Source organism: Drosophila willistoni, chromosome 3R (genome assembly GCF_018902025.1).
Source record: "Drosophila willistoni isolate 14030-0811.24 chromosome 3R, UCI_dwil_1.1, whole genome shotgun sequence".
Classification (NCBI taxonomy): domain Eukaryota; kingdom Metazoa; phylum Arthropoda; class Insecta; order Diptera; family Drosophilidae; genus Drosophila; species Drosophila willistoni.
In genome coordinates this window covers 2,014,924-2,034,572 of record NC_061086.1, presented here as the reverse complement: position 1 = coordinate 2,034,572, position 19,649 = coordinate 2,014,924, and the positions used below count along the sequence as shown (strand labels likewise).

Below are 19,649 nucleotides of genomic sequence, written 5' to 3'. Positions count from 1 at the left end.
CTCAATACTTAACATAAGCGAACTCCCTGCCCATCCTGTTCCCCACCCCTTTGACGGAGCGACCGCAATTAACGAACAAGTAGCGGGAACTCGACCACAACCTCGACATAGTTTAGTATATGAACACTTCTAAATAATAGTTTCCACATGATCGACAAAAGAATTATAAGTAATCGTAGAAGAGATGGATCGAAATGCAAGAAATCAAATGGAAATGATTGAAAATAAAGTAAAATTAAATAATACAACTTTAGATTAAATGAATGTTGCGTTTCATTTATATTTATACGTATATACATACATATTTGTACATATATGTACTTGTATTTTGGATCCCCATTCCCCTTAAAACGTATTGCACAAAACACACATCTTTGTTTTTACTCTATACAATTTAAAAATTTTCATCTAAATTGTGCTTGAATTCTTATTGAATTCGATGGCCCAATGGATCGATGATTGAATGTGATGGACTCCGCTCCCTAATGCTTTTATAGACAGACATTCATATACATCATCCATCGATATATCGATACATACTAACATACATACTTAGGTAGGTATATTTATAGAGGTTTTACACATCAATACGCAATTTATAAAAGTTTTTCCATCTTATTGTAGTTGTAAACTGCTCTTGCTTCGCTCCGCTTCTGCATTTTGTATGATGATGCATTTGATTCGATACAAAATCGTTGTACTTGCTTCTGCAGCTGCCTTTTTATTGCTGGCCCTGGCTCTGGTTCCAGTTGGCCAGATTTCATGAACTTGAGGGATTTGAGGCTGCCTGCTCCTGGTTTTGTTGTTGTTGCTGCTGCTGTTGTTGTTGTTGTGACGATGATCCGAAGTTACTGGCACTGGAGGCAGTTGCCGTTGGTGTGTGGTCGGATTCGTTTTTGACGCCTCCGCTGGCAGCCAGGCGAAAAGCGGCTTCCGTGTGGGACCGCAGTATGGCCTCGGCTTGCTGATGCATGCGCAATGACGTCTCAGGATGATGATGGTGGGCGTGATGAGGCTGCGATTGCACCTGTGAGCTTGGAGCTATCGCGTGCTGGGAATAGTTTGAAGCTGACGCTTGATGATGCTGCTGGGGCATTATGTTGGCGTTCATGTTCATATTCATGTTCGGCACATTGATGGTAGGTGAGCGTCGCGAGTTACTATTTACGGCATGGGAGACCTGTTGTTGTTGCTGCTGCTGTTGTTGTTGGTGTAGATGGTGATGGTGGTGGGGATGGTAGGGATGGGCGTGTGCATGCGGATGCTCACCGTGCTGCAAAGAAGAAGAGGAGCTTTAGAGTCGAGGTTCTTGAACGAAGTCAGTATCAATCTGGTGATACTCACGTGCTGCTGGTGCTGCAGCGCCGCATGCGGATGACCATGTGAGTGGGAGGAGTGGCCAACCAGAGCGGAACCGTTGCTGGGATTGTTCATGCGCATTGCGGCGGCTAGGTTGACGACAGCAGCCTGAACGGCCGCACTGGGCACTGATCCTGCTGGGGCATCAACACCGGCTGCGGCAGCAGCTGCTGCCATCAACGACATTCGATTGGCCACATGCAGGTCTGTGTCCATGGTGTATTGATTGGCACTGGGCAGGCGCAGTTCGTTCATTTTTCCTGAGCTGCAGTTGTTGTTATTATTATTATTGTTATTGCTATGGTTGTTGTTGTTGTTATTCGTGCAGTTGTTGTTATTGTTTGTGTTGGCAATATGGCGGTTGTTGTTGTGGCTACTATTCTCATTGTCACTGAGTCCGTGCTCATGATCCGGATCATGATCGTGTTCAGAGGCAGATGACGATGAGAGGCGACCATTCGATGAGCACTCCGAATTCGCTGATGGCGACGGACACTTTGATCCACCCGGATTGTTGGCACCAATGGGTAGCAGATTTCTCGCCTCACCAATTCCGCCACCTGCTGCCAAAGTGGCAGCAAGTATGGACTCACGTTCCCGTTGCTCTGCAGCAGCTCTCGACTATAATAAATGATGCAAAACATATATAATATATATAGCAACTATATAACGATTATTTCTTAGCCTAAACATGACAAATAATTGTCAGATTAGTCGATTTATTTGCAACTAATTATGGGAATTACCGTTTGGTAAGAGAAATCGATTACTCAATAAGATGATCTTTTTTAATAACATTAAACTGATAAGACAGTCCCCACTCAATCGGCGAAACGGTAATGCAAAAAACTCAGCATAAAGGTCGATTTGGCGAAAAAAAAACTCAAGACGTTTTTAACAAGAGATACAGATTTGTCTATCTATACTTCACATCTCTCTTATATATATAAAAAAAAGTCGGGGTTTCCTCCCTGGCGATATACCTCCAGAACGCACGAACCGATTGCGTTCAGATTTTTACACACGGTGGCAGCAATACAATTGCTTCGCTCGCAAAGAAGTGAACTGTAAGGGGAAGGGTAGCTGAATCCCGCGCACAGATATTTTTTGAAAGTTATTATTATATTTGGGTTTCCGGTTGCATTTAAAACTAAGTTTTTTTTTTTTTAAATAAACGTTAAAACAAATAACGTGGAGTTAATAAAATGATTTAGAAGACGAATCGTAATTTGAATCGAGTCTGGTACACCGAATTTAGATGCAAACTCATTGGGATAGTCGGAGGAAAGTTTAATATTATGAGTTGATGGAAATAACCATGTGGATCATGGACGGATCTAAAGGAAAGTCTGAGAGACCTGGACACCACCCGAAATGTCAAAATTTCGGTCGTAAAATTTCGATAAATCCTCATACTGGCAAAATGTCTAAAATTTGATCGAACCACCCTGAATATACATACATATGTATGTTCTTTATCTGTGCATAATGGGTTTTAGGTTTGTTTAAAGCTCAAGGAGGGTAAAATTTTGAACTTACCAAAACATACTGCGCTGCAAACTGATGTTTGGGATCCATGCGCATTGAGTCCATGTGCGTTAAAAGGCCTAAAGTAAACGTGGATATGGGATAACATATATGTAGAAAAGGGGAGACTTGACCAAATCACTTGGAACTTACCGTTCTCGTGGGTGAACACAGCCTGGCACACACTGCATGGCCACATGCGGAGGCTGTTTGTTAGCTGGGAAGTCTCAGCGTGGCAGGCCAAGTGCTTTCGCAGGGATCCCTCGTTAACATAGTGTTTGCCACAGACCGGGCAGGGGTGGTTCGCCGTTCTCCGTTTTCCCAGGTAGCTGTCGTTTAAGTTTGATCCACCAGTGGCCGAAGGATGTGGAGGGACCTGGCCACAGCTGGACTCGGAGATGCATTGCGATGCAGGAGGGTTGCCGGTGCTGCTACCACCACTGCTACCGTGTATCACCTCGCCGAATTGGGAGACGGCTGCAATGCGAATGAGAGATGTGGGTACGGAAGGTAGAGAGGGGCTACTGGGTATGTGTGTATGCCAGTTGGTGGCAAATTAAACTCACCAGCTCCAGACGGCGGGGGACTTTTCTCCTTGTGAACGTGTTTCATGTGATCGACCAGCGCTTCAGTGCCGAGGAAAAGCTTGTGGCAAACTGGACAGGAGGTTGCATTGGGACCGCCAATTAGTGCCGCATGCTGCTGCAAGACACCAAGATGCAGCTGTAGCTCCTGTCATAGGCGGGATTGGTTGATATTGATGACGTTTTGGCACACGTGCACATTAAGAGAAGAAATGGTCGATGGTCGGTGGTGGGAGAAGTCGAGAACAAATGGAGGGCAGAATAGATGAGAATGAGTTGTGGAATTGTGGAGGTGGTTGGTCAAAATGAGCGGGCGTCTGATTCAGTATGAACATACCTTAGATGTGTGAGTGCGCAGACTTGACTCGGTGGCGAATCCTTTACCACAAATGTTACAATGGAAAGGACGATTCTTGGCTCGTTCCACTTGGGCGTCATGATTACGTAGGTGCTGCTGAAGATTGGATAGCTGAATAAAGGCGCGCCCGCAGTCCGGCAAATGACATTTGTAGGGGCGCTCTCCTGGGAAAAGTAGAAAAAAGTTTCCCCAAATCAATAAACATTTGGGTTCCATTTCTTTAACCACTCAAAATCGAATCTTAATAACTGTTGTCCCAAATATTTGCTTTACTTTAACTCAGGGACAACGGCAATGGCAACGGCATAATTGACTGATTGACTTCATTTTAACAAGATTAAAAAGTAAGCACTTGAAAATGATGGGGTAGACAGTCCCTGAAAATCCTTTGGGGCCGCGTCGGGGACATGCAACTGCCGGGCCATACCATACCCATGCTGGTCTCGCTAAAAACGTTGCAGCTATGCGGCAATTACGTGTTTCAGATTTGAAGCAAAATTAATTTCATTTGAACGCGCAATTAAATGAAAGAGTGGAAGGTCAGGAAAGTGGAAGAACAAGTACAAGTCGAAGAACGACGACGGCGATGGCGACGACAACGACGACAATGAGAACGAGGGCGAGGACTAAACCGTTTAAGCTACTTACAGTCACTTTGCTTCAGCTACAGGAACATTAAGTGCAAATAAATAGTTACAAAGTGCAGTCGTGTAGACGAAGATGCGGATGCGGTCACTGTCGCGAAAGCGAAACCCTTTCGTCGTCCAGCCGTTGCCTAAAAAGGCCGCGATGCCTGCGTGTGGATTCGAGTGGGGGAGGGAGGCGATGCAGCACATTTTCACACCTTGCGGCACGTAGACTTGGCCCTTGGGGTGCCCAATCTTACTTTAAAGCGCCTTTAGCATGAATGTGGCTTTCAACAGGAATGTTGCTTTCTGTGGCTATGTGCATTGGAACTGGACCTGGCCTTACTGCTAATGGGCCATCCATTATCCGTATCTGTCGTTGAGCCGTAAGTGTTGGAGTAGATGGTAACCCTCTGAGAAATCGCTTGGGACGCGACACGACGTTGTGTTGTCTAATTACCCGTACCGTACCGTACCGTAGGACCAGGGCTACAAAATGTGACTGTTAAGGACTTAAGAAGAAGGCTTGAAGGTCGTGCTCGTCGTCTTGCCTTGCGGGGCGCAAACTGGTTTTCAATTAAAGCGTATTTGATTTCTTTTTCAGCATTCAAATTTCATTTCCACACGAAGGAAAAAATAAGAGTGAAAAAAAAGGAAACAGAAACAAGAAACGCGGCACAAAAGCAACAAAAAAAAAATATATATACATATATATATAAAAAATAAAATAAGGCATCAGAGGCAATTGTGAAGCTGCAATCAGGTGTGAATATAATTTGCCTATGCCAAGAGGAAAGAGGCTCGTGGTAGATTAGAGCCAGGGGGGTTGGAGTTCGTTAGGAACTGATATTGAATGCAGCTAATGACGTTGAATAATTTGTATTACTGGTCCAACCTAACGCTCCATACTGCCACCTCTTATCCTCCTTAAAGACGGTCGCAGCTGTCGGATAGGGTCGAGTCGCGGTCGTACTGGAATGGGATTGGGATTGAGAATGGGGATGGGACTAAAGACAGTCAGTCGCGACAAAAAGCACTCCAAGTTTATTTAATTATCATTGTCATTGGCATTTGCATTTGCAATGCCGACGCCGAGTTGATGCTCACTTGAGTATTGCGACGTTGTAATAAAAATATTAGTCGTGCGCCGGATAAGATGAAGAACGAACATGAAGACAAGGATGCAATACACCAGAAAAAGTGAACGAAGCCCAAAGCAAAGGAAAGGAAAGGAAAGGAAAGGAAACAGCAGTGACCAGGGACTAAGCACCCAAAGGACGGGCGCTGGCGGAGTGGAGGCTGTTTTAATTTGTCACAAGCAGAAAGCATTTTTCATCAGCTTTTTAATTACAATTACAAGCAGGAACAGGACGAAAAAAATAAGCAAATCATAATCAGACAAAAAACAAAAAATTTTTACTCAAATTGCGAAGAGAGCAAAAATAAATTTACCGCCAATGTCGATGGGAAGCGTTGAGTAGTGGGCAGTGGTGGGCCCATCTGTGAGCAAGTGAGTCTGGAATAAGGACTTTTCGGTACTTACCGGTGTGCAGACGAGTGTGCTGCTGGACGTGGGACAGCTGCTTAAATCTACGATCACAGTAGGAGCATTTGTATGGCTTCTCCCCAGTATGGACACGAATGTGCTGCACCAGCTGATGATTGCTGGAGAAGCTCTTCATACACTGCTGGCACTGGTGTGGCTTGGTATCCGCCCCGGGCGTTCCGCCACCCAAGCTAGTGGCGCCGGGTACACCGTGTGTGCCCAGTCCGACGCGGGGAATCTGTTGCTGGATCTGCTGCATGGCGCTCTTGTGCATGAAAAGCTGCAATTAAATGAGACGACAGCCGAGTGGGTTAGAAGTCACCACGAATAGGGCTTTCTGCTTAATCTATGATAGGTATACACATATAGAGACTGGCTCTCGATCGAGATTTCTGGACATTTTTTTCTTCAAAACATTTGTTCCCACCCTCGCCACATTGAGTATGTCGCCGACAAAAGGAATTATTCTGGGTGTGTGTCAAGGTTATTCATTTGCGAATCTGCAAGATTGGACTTTTTAGCTCTTACCCCTACCTCCATGAGTAAACTGTTAACGCGGCCCTGCATCTGGTTTCATTTATAGATTTCCCAAGTCAACTCTCTGAGAATCTACTATATGGAGGTATATAACATTTTTTGCCGCTTATCGTTCGTTCTGCTTTTAGCCGTTTTTTTTTGGTTTTGTCACATTTTTTTGTTTTGCATACATATTTTTTTTATTATTTTTTTTAAATAAATATTTTTATAAAAATGTGTACCGTTGCATGTCGAACAAGTTAAAAACAAGTCAGCAAAAGAAAAGAGTTTTTGTTGAGCGAAAATGCGAGCACATATAAACTAAGTTATAATAGGCAATATACATATGTACATATATCTATATAAATGTCTGTATTATGGTCGTACGTATTTACAATTTAAGTCGCCGTTGTCCGGAGGCCATCAGAAAATATTGCTGATTTTTATGAAATTTATTATTGCCGCATTGTAAAAAAAAAACAACTGAAATTGCCCAAATCGAAAGACCTTCATCATATTTGCTTCAGACGCTGAAGGTTGCGCATCAAACCACATTTATCTAAATTCTCGATTCTCCAACAAACTTATGGCACGGCTTAAAGCCAAATCGGATGTGCAGTCAAAACCAACAAGTACTGGATCGTATGGGGCCACCTATTTCCATTTGTGGTTACTCGAATCATAATCGAAGATAAGTAGGTCTTTCTCTAATGGAAGATCGGATGAAAAGACTCGTTATTTTAGAGAGGTTTTAATGTGATATTCGATTGGAAAATAGTGCTTCTCATTAAGAAAATTTTAGGTGTTAGTCTCAATATGTTTTAAAAGTAATTGTTTTTATTATGAAGTCAATCAGTTGGTCATCAGAAAAAAATTTTTTTATTTTTGTCTTTTTGGCCTCCACGGATAAAGGACTATCAAAGACACACCTCAATTTCATGGTTATCCATGCACACACACCCGAATAATTAATAATTCTAGATAAAGAAAAGTTGGAATTTAAAAGTTAAATCAATAAATGACTCAATTAATTAATTTGACTTGTCCAAACAAGTAAATTTAAAGCTCTAGGTTACGATGGTGTTAAATAAGACATAAATATCAAAGAAGCTAACTTCGGCTGTGCCGAACTTTATATACACTTGCATTCCTTGGCAATAATATTTTTTTACTTCTTGAAACTTCTTTCCCTGCAACTCAATTCATCAATACACAAACAAAACATTCAAATTATTACTCTTTTTACTACAATTTTTTCTTCTTCTACCATCATTCCCTAAGCATGGCACGCATTCACATACAGTTCATGCAGCGATGCGTCTGCGTGTGTAGGCGTGTGACCGCTGTTTTGATGATGACGTAGTAGGCAGCAAGCAGCGCTGCCGGCAGCGGTTGAACCGATTTATATTGACTGTAGCTTGTGTTCTATTTAACCGATCAAATTTAGGAATCTGAGGTTTTATATCCAATACTATCATAGTAGTAAATTTCATGGGGATACTCCAATTTTTATGAAAATGGTTCTGCTATAGCTATATGATATAGTGGTCCGATCCTGACAATTTTTCATCTTTATCTTACGCGGTAATAAAAAGCTCCAGAACAAATTTCATCCGGATAGCTCTTAAGATTGCTGACAGACGGACATGGCTATATCAACTCAGCTTCTCATGCAAGAATATACACTTGTATATACTTTATGGGGTCGGAAACGTCTCCTTCTGTGCGTTACAAACATCTGACCAATTTTATACTAACCCTCTGCAAGGGTATAAAAACTATAACCATTTATACAAAACTTTATAACGATAGTTGGTGTCAGAAAAAAAAAACGCAGCTTTGTCAAACATTCTTAAAGTTGAGTTTATGCATTTTTCGGGTTAATCCTTAATTATATAAAACATGTTTTCTTTAATGAATTTGTCATACTGATACTTCATATCAATATCCTTCTACAAAATTGGATAAAAAATCTTACATAAATATGCATACCACGCCTATAAAGTTTATATTATGCGTTAACGTTTTGGACTAGGTTAATCAAAAGGATTGCCATTGGAGGTGCTAAAGTGCTTATAGGAGGATGAGAGTTGTCCTGTCCTGTGTTTGCAGACGAAAGTGAGTTTATATATGTATATAGATATATATATATTTACATCGAAGTCGGCAGGACGGTTTTATATTTATATTAAGCTAAAAACCAATTTACAGACTATTTTCCAAAATATTTTTCTAATATTTAAGTGCTTTAGTTAAGTTTGCCTTAAGAGTTTAGCAGTTGGCGTATATGATATGTACTGTAACTGGATCATTTTAGCAGTACCGGATTAGCATAAGACTAATATGTAAAATTGTAACAGGCTGTATTCGGATAAACTATTAAATAATAAATCAACCTTTCAGTAATCTTCTGAGCAAAATAAATGAATATTTTCAGAAAAGTTCCCAAAGTTCGCAAATTCGCAAAAGTTATACAAAATCTCTCAACATTGCGAAGTTACAAAACTTTGCCAAATTTTAATGTTCGTCAATAGGTCAAGTTCTTTGTCTATCAAGCAGGTTTAAATTACAAATACTAGCAAAATATAACAATAAACCTGAATTTTATTAACTCTAGTTTAGTCAATATTTATAGTATTTCAAAAACTCATGTTTTCTTTACAAATTACAATAATTTCTTTCATTCGATCTCTCATTCTAAGTGAGTTAATTTAACAGTCAATTTTATAACTTTGCTATTTAATTGAGTTGTACGTTTTCAAATAAAATACCATACGGTCGGAAAAAAGCCAGGTAAATTGCTACAGGCCCCAGACTGGCTAAATCCGGCACTGCATTTGGAAAGGAGAGAATACATCTCATAAAGTACTTCACACATATAATAACTTTAAGATATCATATTAAAAAAAGTGTATTTGTCTTGTCTTGTTGGCGTGTAGAATAAATACCTCGAATTGTTTTCACAATCTAAAAGAAAAAACTTTTCTTACAGTCAATTAAATTTGTAGAAATTTGTCAAATTTGTGGTGTTTTCCCTTTGAATATTGCCATTAAATTGTTTCGTTATTTCAGTTTATCAAAGAACTTGTGAAGGACCTTAATGTTTTTGCGTTTGCGAGAGCAAGTATTGAAAAGCTGGTAACCTAAATAACTATTTCTACTTTCGGTCAAGTTCGAATATTCAAATGAATGTGTACAAGCATCTGCTTCCGTTTTGGATGCAAGTCCAGACATGGAGTAATAGATGCCCCATCATGGCCAAGGGTATCCGCGAGCAAACATAAACTTTTTGTTAAACATCTTTTGACGCACACAGCCGCAATTGTATCTATGTACCTATACCTATACCGATATCGTCGTAATCTAACGGATTGGATAGTGGGTGAAGGGGTGTGGGGGTTGTGCGGGAAAATGGAAACAAAAAAAAATAGGTGCAGTGTGAGGGTGTGTGCGGCGCTCTCTGGTTGGTTGGCCGCCAACATTTTTATTTGCACGAACAGCAGCGGCGGTGGCAGTGGTAACAGAAACAGAAACCGAAACTGAAACATACCGCCCGCCTATTCGCCACTCGCCACTCGTCGCACGTCATTTGGCCGAGACACACTGGCAGTGCTATTGCACTTTTTATTCATTTGGCCAGCACAGGGGCCTTGGTCCTTGGTCCTTCGTCCTTCGTTCTTATGGAGCATCGCATAAAAATGGCGAACGAGCTCTGGTGGCCAACGGCAGTTCTGCGAATCGCAAATGAGATTGCGATAATAGACGGCGAGGCAACGAAACCGAAGGCCAGGACCAGCAAGCTCTAGCTGCAGCATTTGCTGGCATTCGGTGTCTTTATGTCTCCGAGACACACACTCTGTCTCTATGAGTGTGTGTGTGTGTGTGTGTGTGAGGATGAGGATGCGCCTGGACGCGGGTCAGTTAATGTTTTTGTGATTGTGAGAGTGAGAATGGAGGGGAAAACGGACACGATCCACAAAAGCTAAACTTATGTTGGTCGCAGCCTAGATTGGCTTTGGGTTAGACTACTACTAAAAGAAAAAAAGCGTGTCCAAGTGGGTAGTGGATACTATGGCTCCAGCAACAACAATAACAACAAGAACCAACAACTAACTAGGACCAGGACTAGCAAACTTTACTTTAGCTTCATAGTCAATCTTGTGTTCCTCTCCTCCCTACCCCTTTTCACCTACCGTGAGACAAAAAGAGTGTGAACGGAGAGTACAGAGTGAGTGATAGAGAGAGGGACACAGAGAGAAAGAGAGAGAGAGAGGGAGTGAGAGAGAGAGAGTGTGGGGGTAGACAGTAAGAGGGTAAGCGATAGACTGAGTGAGAGAGAAAGAAAGAAACAGTGAGTTGTGTACCTAAATCTTTTCATGTATGCATTTCCATTGTATTTGTATTTGTGTAGGTACCATTTTTTTCCTACTTTCTTTTCCCAATTATGCTGTCCCTTTTCTCTCTGTTTTTCTATATCTGTATGTGTGCGAGTTTTTTTTCTAATTCTTCGACCCTAGCACGCGCCGAGGACGAGGGATGGACGGCGACGTGACGAGGACCTCGCTGCGCCAATGAATGTCTACGTATTCCCCTGCCCCTGTCCACCCTCTTGGACTCTACGGCTACCGAGAGTCGAGACCGGTGTTAGGGTGAGACACACACACATACATATTCACGTAGCACATACATATGCAACAGAAGGAGGCGTACTCCGTTGCTCGTATATATTTGTATGCACGTATGTATGTGTTTAAAAAAAAACTGAGTGGTCGAAGGCGAGTAAAAATGGTTGCAAAAAATGCGAGGGGTGAACATGAGAGTGTGAACGAATGTGTGTGTGTGTGTATGCGTCCTGAGACTCTGTCTGTGTTTATGTCTGTATGCCTGCTTAAGAGTCGCTACTGTGGTCGGGGATGGGGGTGATGGTAGATGATATCGAAGACATACGAGGGCAGTTCCATAACTAGCTGACTACCTCTTTAAAGCTAAGCATTGCGACCTGAAGTTCTTTAAGAGTTTAACAATATCTTTAAATTTGCAATCAGAATGTTATTTATTTATCTGGTACCAAATATTAGTCCTGTTTCTTTACATGCTGAATAAGCAGGATAAACAATTTCAGAAAAATTGCGACCACGGGGTAAGAAATAAATATGATTTTGTATCGTTAAAACTAACTAGAGATGTAAAATGGGGGAAATTTGTCCCCTAAGGTACATATGCAATAGACAGTCAAAGAATTCGTATTTTTAAGAAAATGCAAAAATTGGAAATTTTTTTTTTTTAAATTGTTGTGGCTAGTTATGGCAGGCTATTGCACACATTAGTCTCCTGAAGTTGCACTGTACTGTTATAGATTTGGCCTAGCATAAAGGGTTTTCTTGCTAAGCGGTACTAAACTACAACTAAATCACTAAAATACTGTTTCGAACTATCAGTTAAGAGTCTATTTATGTTTAAATACAAATGAATTAAATACAATTTAATTAAATAAATACTTTAAAACCTTGTAAGGTACCCACAAATTTTTTATTATTTTTAAAATTTTTGCTATCTTAAAAGCAGTTTGAACCAAGTAAACTATACAAAGGACGAAGTGTGGCATACTTTGTTTCTCTTCCGACCTTGATGCCCCCAGGGATGCCTTTGGGATTCGCATTTTCCACATTGACATTATGTTTTTACACGTATGGCATAATTTTCACATCAATCAATTCCATGGACAATTTTTAGTCATAATGTGGATTATGACTAAAATCTGAATAACGGACAGACATTTTGACCGAGATCCATCGACTTAATGAAATAAACTTCCAAAATATCATAAAAAAACCTTTAAGAATTAGTCAACTTTCCCACATAATAAACAGATTTTATCTTTGGTTTATCTTTCTAAAGTCAAGTTGACCCCGAATAAATATGGTATATAGAAATATATGTACCACCAAATATTCGAAATGAATCGAATCATAGAAGATACACGTTGCTCTTAGCACGTTCATCCATCAAACATGTTATTGGGTGGGTTAGTGGGTAGTGGGTTACGGGTGGTGCGTGGGTGTCTGTAGATATGTGAGGCCTTTTTTGAAATTTTGTGCGTTTCGCTCATACAATAAAATATGCAAAACAACTCCAGTTAAAGTATAAAATAAAAAAAAAAACAAAATAAAAGACAAAAGTAGTGAAAAAGTAACTCATTGCGTTGCTGAGAATAACTGAAAAAGTTTATTTTGCAATTAACTCAAAGTTAAACTTAAACTAAAATCAACTTTAACTTAGAAATAATCTTAAATGCTTGGAGTAAGCTTTACTCCGAGCGAAAGGAATCTATGTAAAAGGGATAATATAAAAATGATAACAAAATAGGAATATTACACATTTCTCTGAGAAGAAGTCCTCCGTAATTCCGGAACCGGACTTGGACTGTAGTTCTACATGTGTTGCTGTGCCTCCGAGTGTGCGTGTGTGTGTTTGTCTATGTATGGGTGAGTATGTTCTGTGTTCTGGAGTAACAATAACTATTTGCTCGATTGTTCATATATATATAAATATGTATATTTTTTATGGTGGTGGAAATTGTATGTATTTATCTTCGATGTGGAAGAGTACTATACACAACGGAAGAGATGCCAACTCACTCGTTGCAGGGTTGACCAACATTCTTCAAGGGTGCGTTCACTGATCGCCGCGGCGCTGCTCGACCTGGAGAGCTGAAGCTGTAATAGTAAAAAAACATTACAAAAAAGAATTAATTACAATTTGAAGCCAAACTTTGGGGTGGTAGTTGGATGGAGGGATGGGGGAGGAGTGTTAGTTAATAATCTAAAAAATAGTAATCAAACTCAATTTCATATCGAACGAAGAAGAAGTGGATCCAAATGGAAATGCAATTGGGTAAATTATAGTAGTAATAACAACAACAATAACAACGACAAAAATCTTAGGTTTATTAAATTTTTTTTTTTTTAGATAATGTTTGTTAATAAATCAACATTACGTGCTTGTTCTCATTTGCCGTGGCAAAACAACGTTCTGTTACTCGATTTACTTTTACAAAAATATGAAGAATATGCACTAATTATAAGTACGTCCTACGAACTGCTCACTAAAAAACATATTAATTAAAATCAATAGTCGCACAGTTTCTGTTTTTGTCTGACTTCTTGAACATACACATATATGTACATATGTATGTATGGTTGTTTCATAAACGGAAAATGAAAATTTATAAACCACACGCTATATATAAAAACAAAAAATGCAAAATGATGTCTGAAACCGATTCGTAATCCAATGCCGATCATTAAAGAAAATTCGTGAGCAAGTCAGAGACAAACTAAAACAAAACAAATGAACAAACTCAAAAGGATACGACGAGAAAACACATATCGCGCAGCAGGGTTAATATAATTTTGACAGATTTCAATCAGAAAATAAAATTACATCGTGCTCCTCTTCACAGTCAAGTGTCATTATAAAAACGATAACGATTCGATCGGTTCGATCGTAAAAACGAAACGAAACAAAACGGAACCCAAATTTTGGTAGGGATTTTCTTCGATAGTATCGCGGCCGTTGTTTGTATCACGGTGGGAGGGGGAAGCACGCGCGGATGGGGAAGAGACGAGAGTCCGGGAATCAAAGACAAACGTAATCAGACAGAGGAATACCACCATCACCATCAGCAACGACACCAAAACGACACCTTGCTCACGTGCTTGTGCCAGTGCCAGCGTCCGTGACCGTGCCTGTGTCCGTGTCCGTGTCCTGTGGCTGTGTTCTTGCTCAACTGTTTGATTGTTTGCTCGTTCCGTTCTCGTACTCGTTCTCTCGTATAACAAACATATGCATTTCATATGAGTAAGCCCATACCGAACGTTTAGACACGGGATGGCGGCAGGGGGCGGGGGCAAGGACAAGGGCAAGTCTAGAAGTGGAGTTAGATTTTTGTTTATGGTAATTATTATTGGTGTTTGTATTGGTATCGGTTCTGATAATGCAATTTTATTTCACGAATTGATTGATAGACTTTATGCCGGCGCCAGCTCGCCAAGACGCCACCAAGACGATGACGAAAATCAACACTCCGGACGCGACCACGACAACTCGCAACGGACTTTCACTTCACTTTCAAACGCGGATTCGCACAACCTAACGGCCCGATGTCCTTTGAACTTCTGCCGGTTATACTTGGTGGCAGTGCAGACGCCTTATCATCCACAAACGGGACACCGTCCCGGCGCCAGCGTCAGCGTCTTCTTCTTACACTATCGCCGTCGTCGACGTCGGCTTCTAAATTTTGCGTCTCTTTCTATGTGCAGTGTGAGCAGGAGCGGGGTGGAGGTCCTATTATTGTTTTCTTCAAGAAATTATGCGCGAGTTCAAAAAAAGAAAAACGAACGAACGAAAAAAAGTATCAGAAAAAACCCCAAAAAGAATGAGAAGAAAAACTCTCTTGCTCTCTCTTTTTATTTTTATAAATGCGGCGCGGCATGGAATGATGGTAAGACAAAATAAAAACTGCGACAGCGGCAGAGGCAGCGATAGCGTCCGGCGCAGGAATACCGAGCAGCAGTGTGTGTGTGTGTTTGTGTGTAGTGGGTATAAAACTAAACTTGCTCCCACACCCATTACCATTACCTTCTCTTACCCCCATTCTATCCCATTCCATCCCTTTCGATACGTTTCGTTTTCCTGCTTCTGCTGTCCCATTCTATTCTCTCACCCTCATTCCCCCGCATACTCACAAGATACAAATGGATTCCAACCCATTCGCTCACACACACAAACACACGAAGGAGCGAGAGGAGAAATTGCAAATGTTAATAGAACGCGGATACTTACAAAAATGGGGGTTACTTGAGAAAAAGCTTAGTTAAAACTAAGCAAACGATAAGAATTCGCTTTCTCTCTCTTTTTATCACTCTCTCTCGCTCTCACACATTCCCGTTAGCGCTCGCGTTTGCGTTTCCCGTGTCCCGTTCGCGTCCGACTCCCTTACCATGACTCTACCCCTGCACGGCTATCCATATTTCATACTCTGTCACTCTTTCGTAGAAAAATGAATTAAATCTCAAACTCACGCTGCATAATAAAAAATGTCTGCCAAGACAAAGAAGAAGGACATTGCTGCAGTCGCAGAGGTAAAAAACCAACAAAAAAAAAGCCGAAACCAAAAAGGAGTTGGCCAAAGGTCCAGCAAGACATAGTCAAGTCGAAGCTTACTTCCAAAAAGCACACTCTCCCTCAAATCCTCGTTAACAGGCACAGGCAGTTAGAGTACAGTTACCCCTTGAGCTTTTACTGAAAAAAGGGGTAGGGAAATTGTGGAAAACTCTCTTTTCGGTCACAGTTCTCTTTCGACAGCTGCTGGGATCAAGAGCATTTTTGAGTCCTTTTAAGTCTTGCCTTTTCTCTTCAGGCAATAGCATGACGAGGACGACGACGACGACGACGGCATTCAAACTCAATCAACTCAAACACACAACACTAATTCATCAAAATATCAGCGGTCAAAACTTTTTTGGGAAATGATAAAAACTTCCAAGGACGTTGATATCAACGACGACGACTATTGAGAGGACGACAAAATAAGGATATTGGGGCAGGGTTGTAAGGTGGTGTGGGTGAATTCTTACCTGAATCTCGTTGGCTAGCTTGTCGTTATTGTATTTGATGTCGGGCGTCGAGCTGCCGCCAGATGGCGTAATGGAATGCTGCGGCGACTGTTGACCTTGCGACAATGGCTTGGAGCCAGGACTAAGAGCCTGTCGTGGCGGCTGTGCCGGACCTCCACCTGATGGCTGATGCTGTTGCTGTTGTTCTTGTTGCTGCTGCTGCTGTTGTGGGTGTCCAAGATCCTGATCAGGGTTTGTGCCACTGGTGCCCGTGGTGCCGGTGTCACTTTCAACATTGCTGGATCCCACAACCGCATTTGATCCGAAAAAATCGGCTGCATAGGCTGTGGGATCTGTATGTTGCTGCTGCTGTTGCTGCTGTTGTTGTTGTTGTTGGGCGGACTGTTGCTGTTGCTGTAGATCATGCTCCTGCTTTGGCTTTATCCCGAGACCAGCGCCAGCAGCAACAGCAACATTGATTGGATTATGGAGTGGAAGCGTGACATCCGGCCCAGAATTATGGAGGGCAGTGGACTTGAGGTGGGCTGCTGCTGCTGCTGCGGCGGCCGCATTAAACAGCAAATGATGGTTACTCAATTGCGTTCCTGGTGTAGATTGTTGACCGATTGGGCCGAAAGCTTCGCCGCCAAAGGGCGGCTGCTGCTCGACATGTGACTGAAGGAGCGGGTGCTGGTGTGGGTGTTGCTGGTGTTGCTGTTGCTGCTGCAACTGACCGGCTTCCAGTTTGGAGCCGATTTGAGGAGAATTGTTATTGTTATTATTGGTGGCTGCATTAATGAGCTGGTCATGATGCTGGGGCGGCGGCTCGCCATGCGGATGATGCTGGAGGTGGTGCTGTTGATTCAAGCTCTGCTGGTGATCCTGCTGACCGAAAGGTGCTCGAGCCTGATGCCAGAAGTCAGCGGCATCCATTTTAAACATTAGGACCGGCGGCACGGCCAGTTCCCCCAGTTCTTTTATAATGTGTATATCTTTAGTTGTTGTGTTTATTGAAGGCTCCCGTAACTGTCGTATTAATGCTTCAGAACCCAGAGCGATTAGTTCCTATGTGGCATCGAGGACTTGCAAAATGAACATGCCTGCAAGCAAATGATCGACTTAATTTAATTACTTAAAAGTAAAATGAATCGCAAAAATATTTCAGTCATTAACCCAACGCCTAATGCTAGTCTACAAGCCTTTCTTTAATATTCAAATTTGAAGTCACTTTGGGTAATACCTATGCATACTTTGTCCTTTCAAACCGAAACTACAATGCAAAATTACAGTTGTACACAAACAAGCTACAAATTGATTAAAATATTTTTAAGTCGGCACAATAAATAAGAAAGGGGTTTAGTCCCTTTCCATGTTTAAAATGCTTACAAATCAAAAGACTTGAAAAATTTCAACTGGAATATTTGTGTTATAAAGAAGAAAGAGAAAAACTTTTATGAAAAGAAACTAAACTAAATTAAAATTGATCTGATTTTAAAAATAGATAAATTCCTAAAAAAAAATGTTCTCTTGACTAGGATTTATTCCTGCAAAATAACACGATGCTATGTTCTACATCCGTTGGGTGAAGGCGGTTCCAGGTGATTTAATGTATTCGATTTTTAAACACTATGTATATAAACATGGATTTTTTGGAATTAGTCCAATTGTGGCTTAGAAGCAACAAACACACAAAACACTTTGGATTGTACCTTAGGAATCAGTTGTATGTAGAATCATTTGAATTTGTATTCAGTTTTATTCTTTTAATCTGAATTCCTGAAGAGACATCCATTAACTGAACCTGGTGGGCCATTCGTAAGGCATTGTCTTCACCTTCACGTATTCTTTTGTGAGGCTTTCGCCAATTCACACGCGGACACGACTTCTTCCTTTTGCCTTAACTATAGATAACCAACCTGGCGGCACGCGAGTCATTGAAAAACTAATTTTGTCGCTGCCTCGGCCAAGTATAAATATGATTGTCGTTCGTTGGGGGTTCAGACACATCTCGCTTAGAAATAGAACTTGGACAAAAGCGCGTATCGACGTTGGCGTTGTCGTAGGCGCCTCCTTACCGCCCCCTCCCGCCTCTGCCGTTGCCTTTGCCATTGCCTTTGCCTCTCCAAGCCTTTCTATGCCTTGCCTTGCCATGCTAAGTAAGCCAAATGTCTTCGTAACATCTTCGGCAAATCCTGTTTTGTCTTCGTGCTAATGGGAACATCCTTCGCTTTGCTCGCTCTGTCGTCCGCAGTGCCTCTGCCAGCCTCTCTCTTAACTAGTGCTCTTGCAGCAGAAGCAGAACCAGAAGCAGCAAATTGTACATTTTTGGTAACAACTTAAGCATTTGGACCAGACCGGATCTGCAATTGGCACGGGCGTGGGCCCCCAGTATTAGTTGGCAGTTGTGGCGGCCAGTTGGCTGTTGCGGTTCGTGCAAATGATTTCATCTAACAACGATGAAGTTCCCCAAACACTATGGCATACTATTGCTGTCTACCAGGTGACTGATAATCTTCATAACTATCCCAAAAAGCCTGCCCCCACAGAAATATATACATATTATATATTCCGAAAGTCGACATCTCGAATGTCTCTCTGATCAATACCTTTTGAAGGAGAACTCTGCTACTTACCACATAGGGCAGTTCATTTTTGGGCCTGGTCGGACACGAGTGGCGCTTCTAATAGGAGTCTCCTGATTAGAAGGATATGGAGACAATGTAGGCGATGCCGTTCAACTGGTAACTTGTCCTAGTCCTGGCTTACAATTAATCAAGTTATTTCTTTTGTTTTTTTGTTTTTCTTAGTTGCTTAGGTCGAGTGTGTAATTGTATGCATTATTGAAACTAATTTGAACTTAAGGCCGGAATAAGGCACGCGTTTCGGTCGTAACTTGGTTAATTGCTCATGTATACGACGGTATTCAAAACTCACAAATCGATTGATTGTTCGCTTTGATTTCATTTTACTTAAATGTCTCTTTAGTTTTTTGGTTAATTTTTTGTATTTTTACTTTTTTGGTTATCGCTTTCTTTTAACGTTTTAATTTTTGTTTGTTTTAGTAAATTTTAGATCACAATTTGTTGTCGATTACTTTGCTTACGAGTAGGCCAAAAAAATATCACCCAAAGACTGCTTCCGCATATTTCCCCATACCGATATATATATAAAAATACACATTCATATTAACTTTAGATGTGTGGTACAGAGAGTGCGATTGCGGTTCCGAACTATTCTTCTACCTTTCACTGTGCTTTTCTTCCCTTTTTTGAACTGAGGAGAAAACCAAATGTACAAACTGCTCTGCACTGGGATAAACTTGATCGAATATTTCTTCTTCTTCTTTATTTATATATATACACTTGCTAAATTGGAATTAGATTTCGGAGGACTCACCTCGAGTGAATATACGATGTGTTCTTATAGAAAAGTCTATATGGTAGGTAGATGTTTATATGGTTTCTATTTATGTGGTATTTCGAATGGTATTAGATAATGCTCGTTATTAATGGACTG

General features: G+C 41.2%; 1 protein-coding gene across 3 annotated transcripts; it reads right to left on the bottom strand.

Annotated features, from left to right (window-relative positions):
• Positions 1-302: 302 nt before the first annotated feature.
• Positions 303-19,127, bottom strand: LOC6651637. 3 transcript variants are annotated; one of them, XM_023180507.2, is made up of 10 exons: positions 18,767-19,127; positions 16,155-17,233; positions 13,155-13,232; positions 5,998-6,280; positions 3,808-3,992; positions 3,453-3,618; positions 3,040-3,363; positions 2,899-2,966; positions 1,345-1,980; positions 303-1,273 (listed from the first exon to the last, which is right to left on the bottom strand). In XM_023180507.2, the coding sequence occupies exons 2-10, from the start codon at positions 17,073-17,075 to the stop codon at positions 761-763; spliced, it is 3,174 nt and encodes a 1,057-aa protein (XP_023036275.1). In that variant the 5' UTR covers positions 17,076-17,233; positions 18,767-19,127; the 3' UTR covers positions 303-760. The 3 variants fall into 3 exon arrangements, with proteins under 3 accessions (XP_023036275.1, XP_046865121.1, XP_023036276.1); XM_047009165.1 differs by having other exon boundaries at positions 3,453-3,588; XM_023180508.2 differs by lacking the exons at positions 16,155-17,233; positions 18,767-19,127 and adding an exon at positions 13,960-14,022 and having other exon boundaries at positions 304-1,273.
• Between the last annotated feature and the right edge of the window lie 522 nt (positions 19,128-19,649).

Coding starts and splice junctions, on each gene's coding strand:
- LOC6651637 (XM_023180507.2), bottom strand. CDS start 17,075: ATGTTTAAAATGGATGCCGCTGACTTCTGGCATCAGGCTCGAGCACCT. Junction 6,281..13,154: donor GTTGGTCAACCCTGCAACGA/GTGAGTTGGCAT, acceptor ATTTAATTGCAG/CTTTTCATGCACAAGAGCGC. Junction 1,981..2,898: donor TTGCAGCGCAGTATGTTTTG/GTAAGTTCAAAA, acceptor CATTTATTATAG/TCGAGAGCTGCTGCAGAGCA.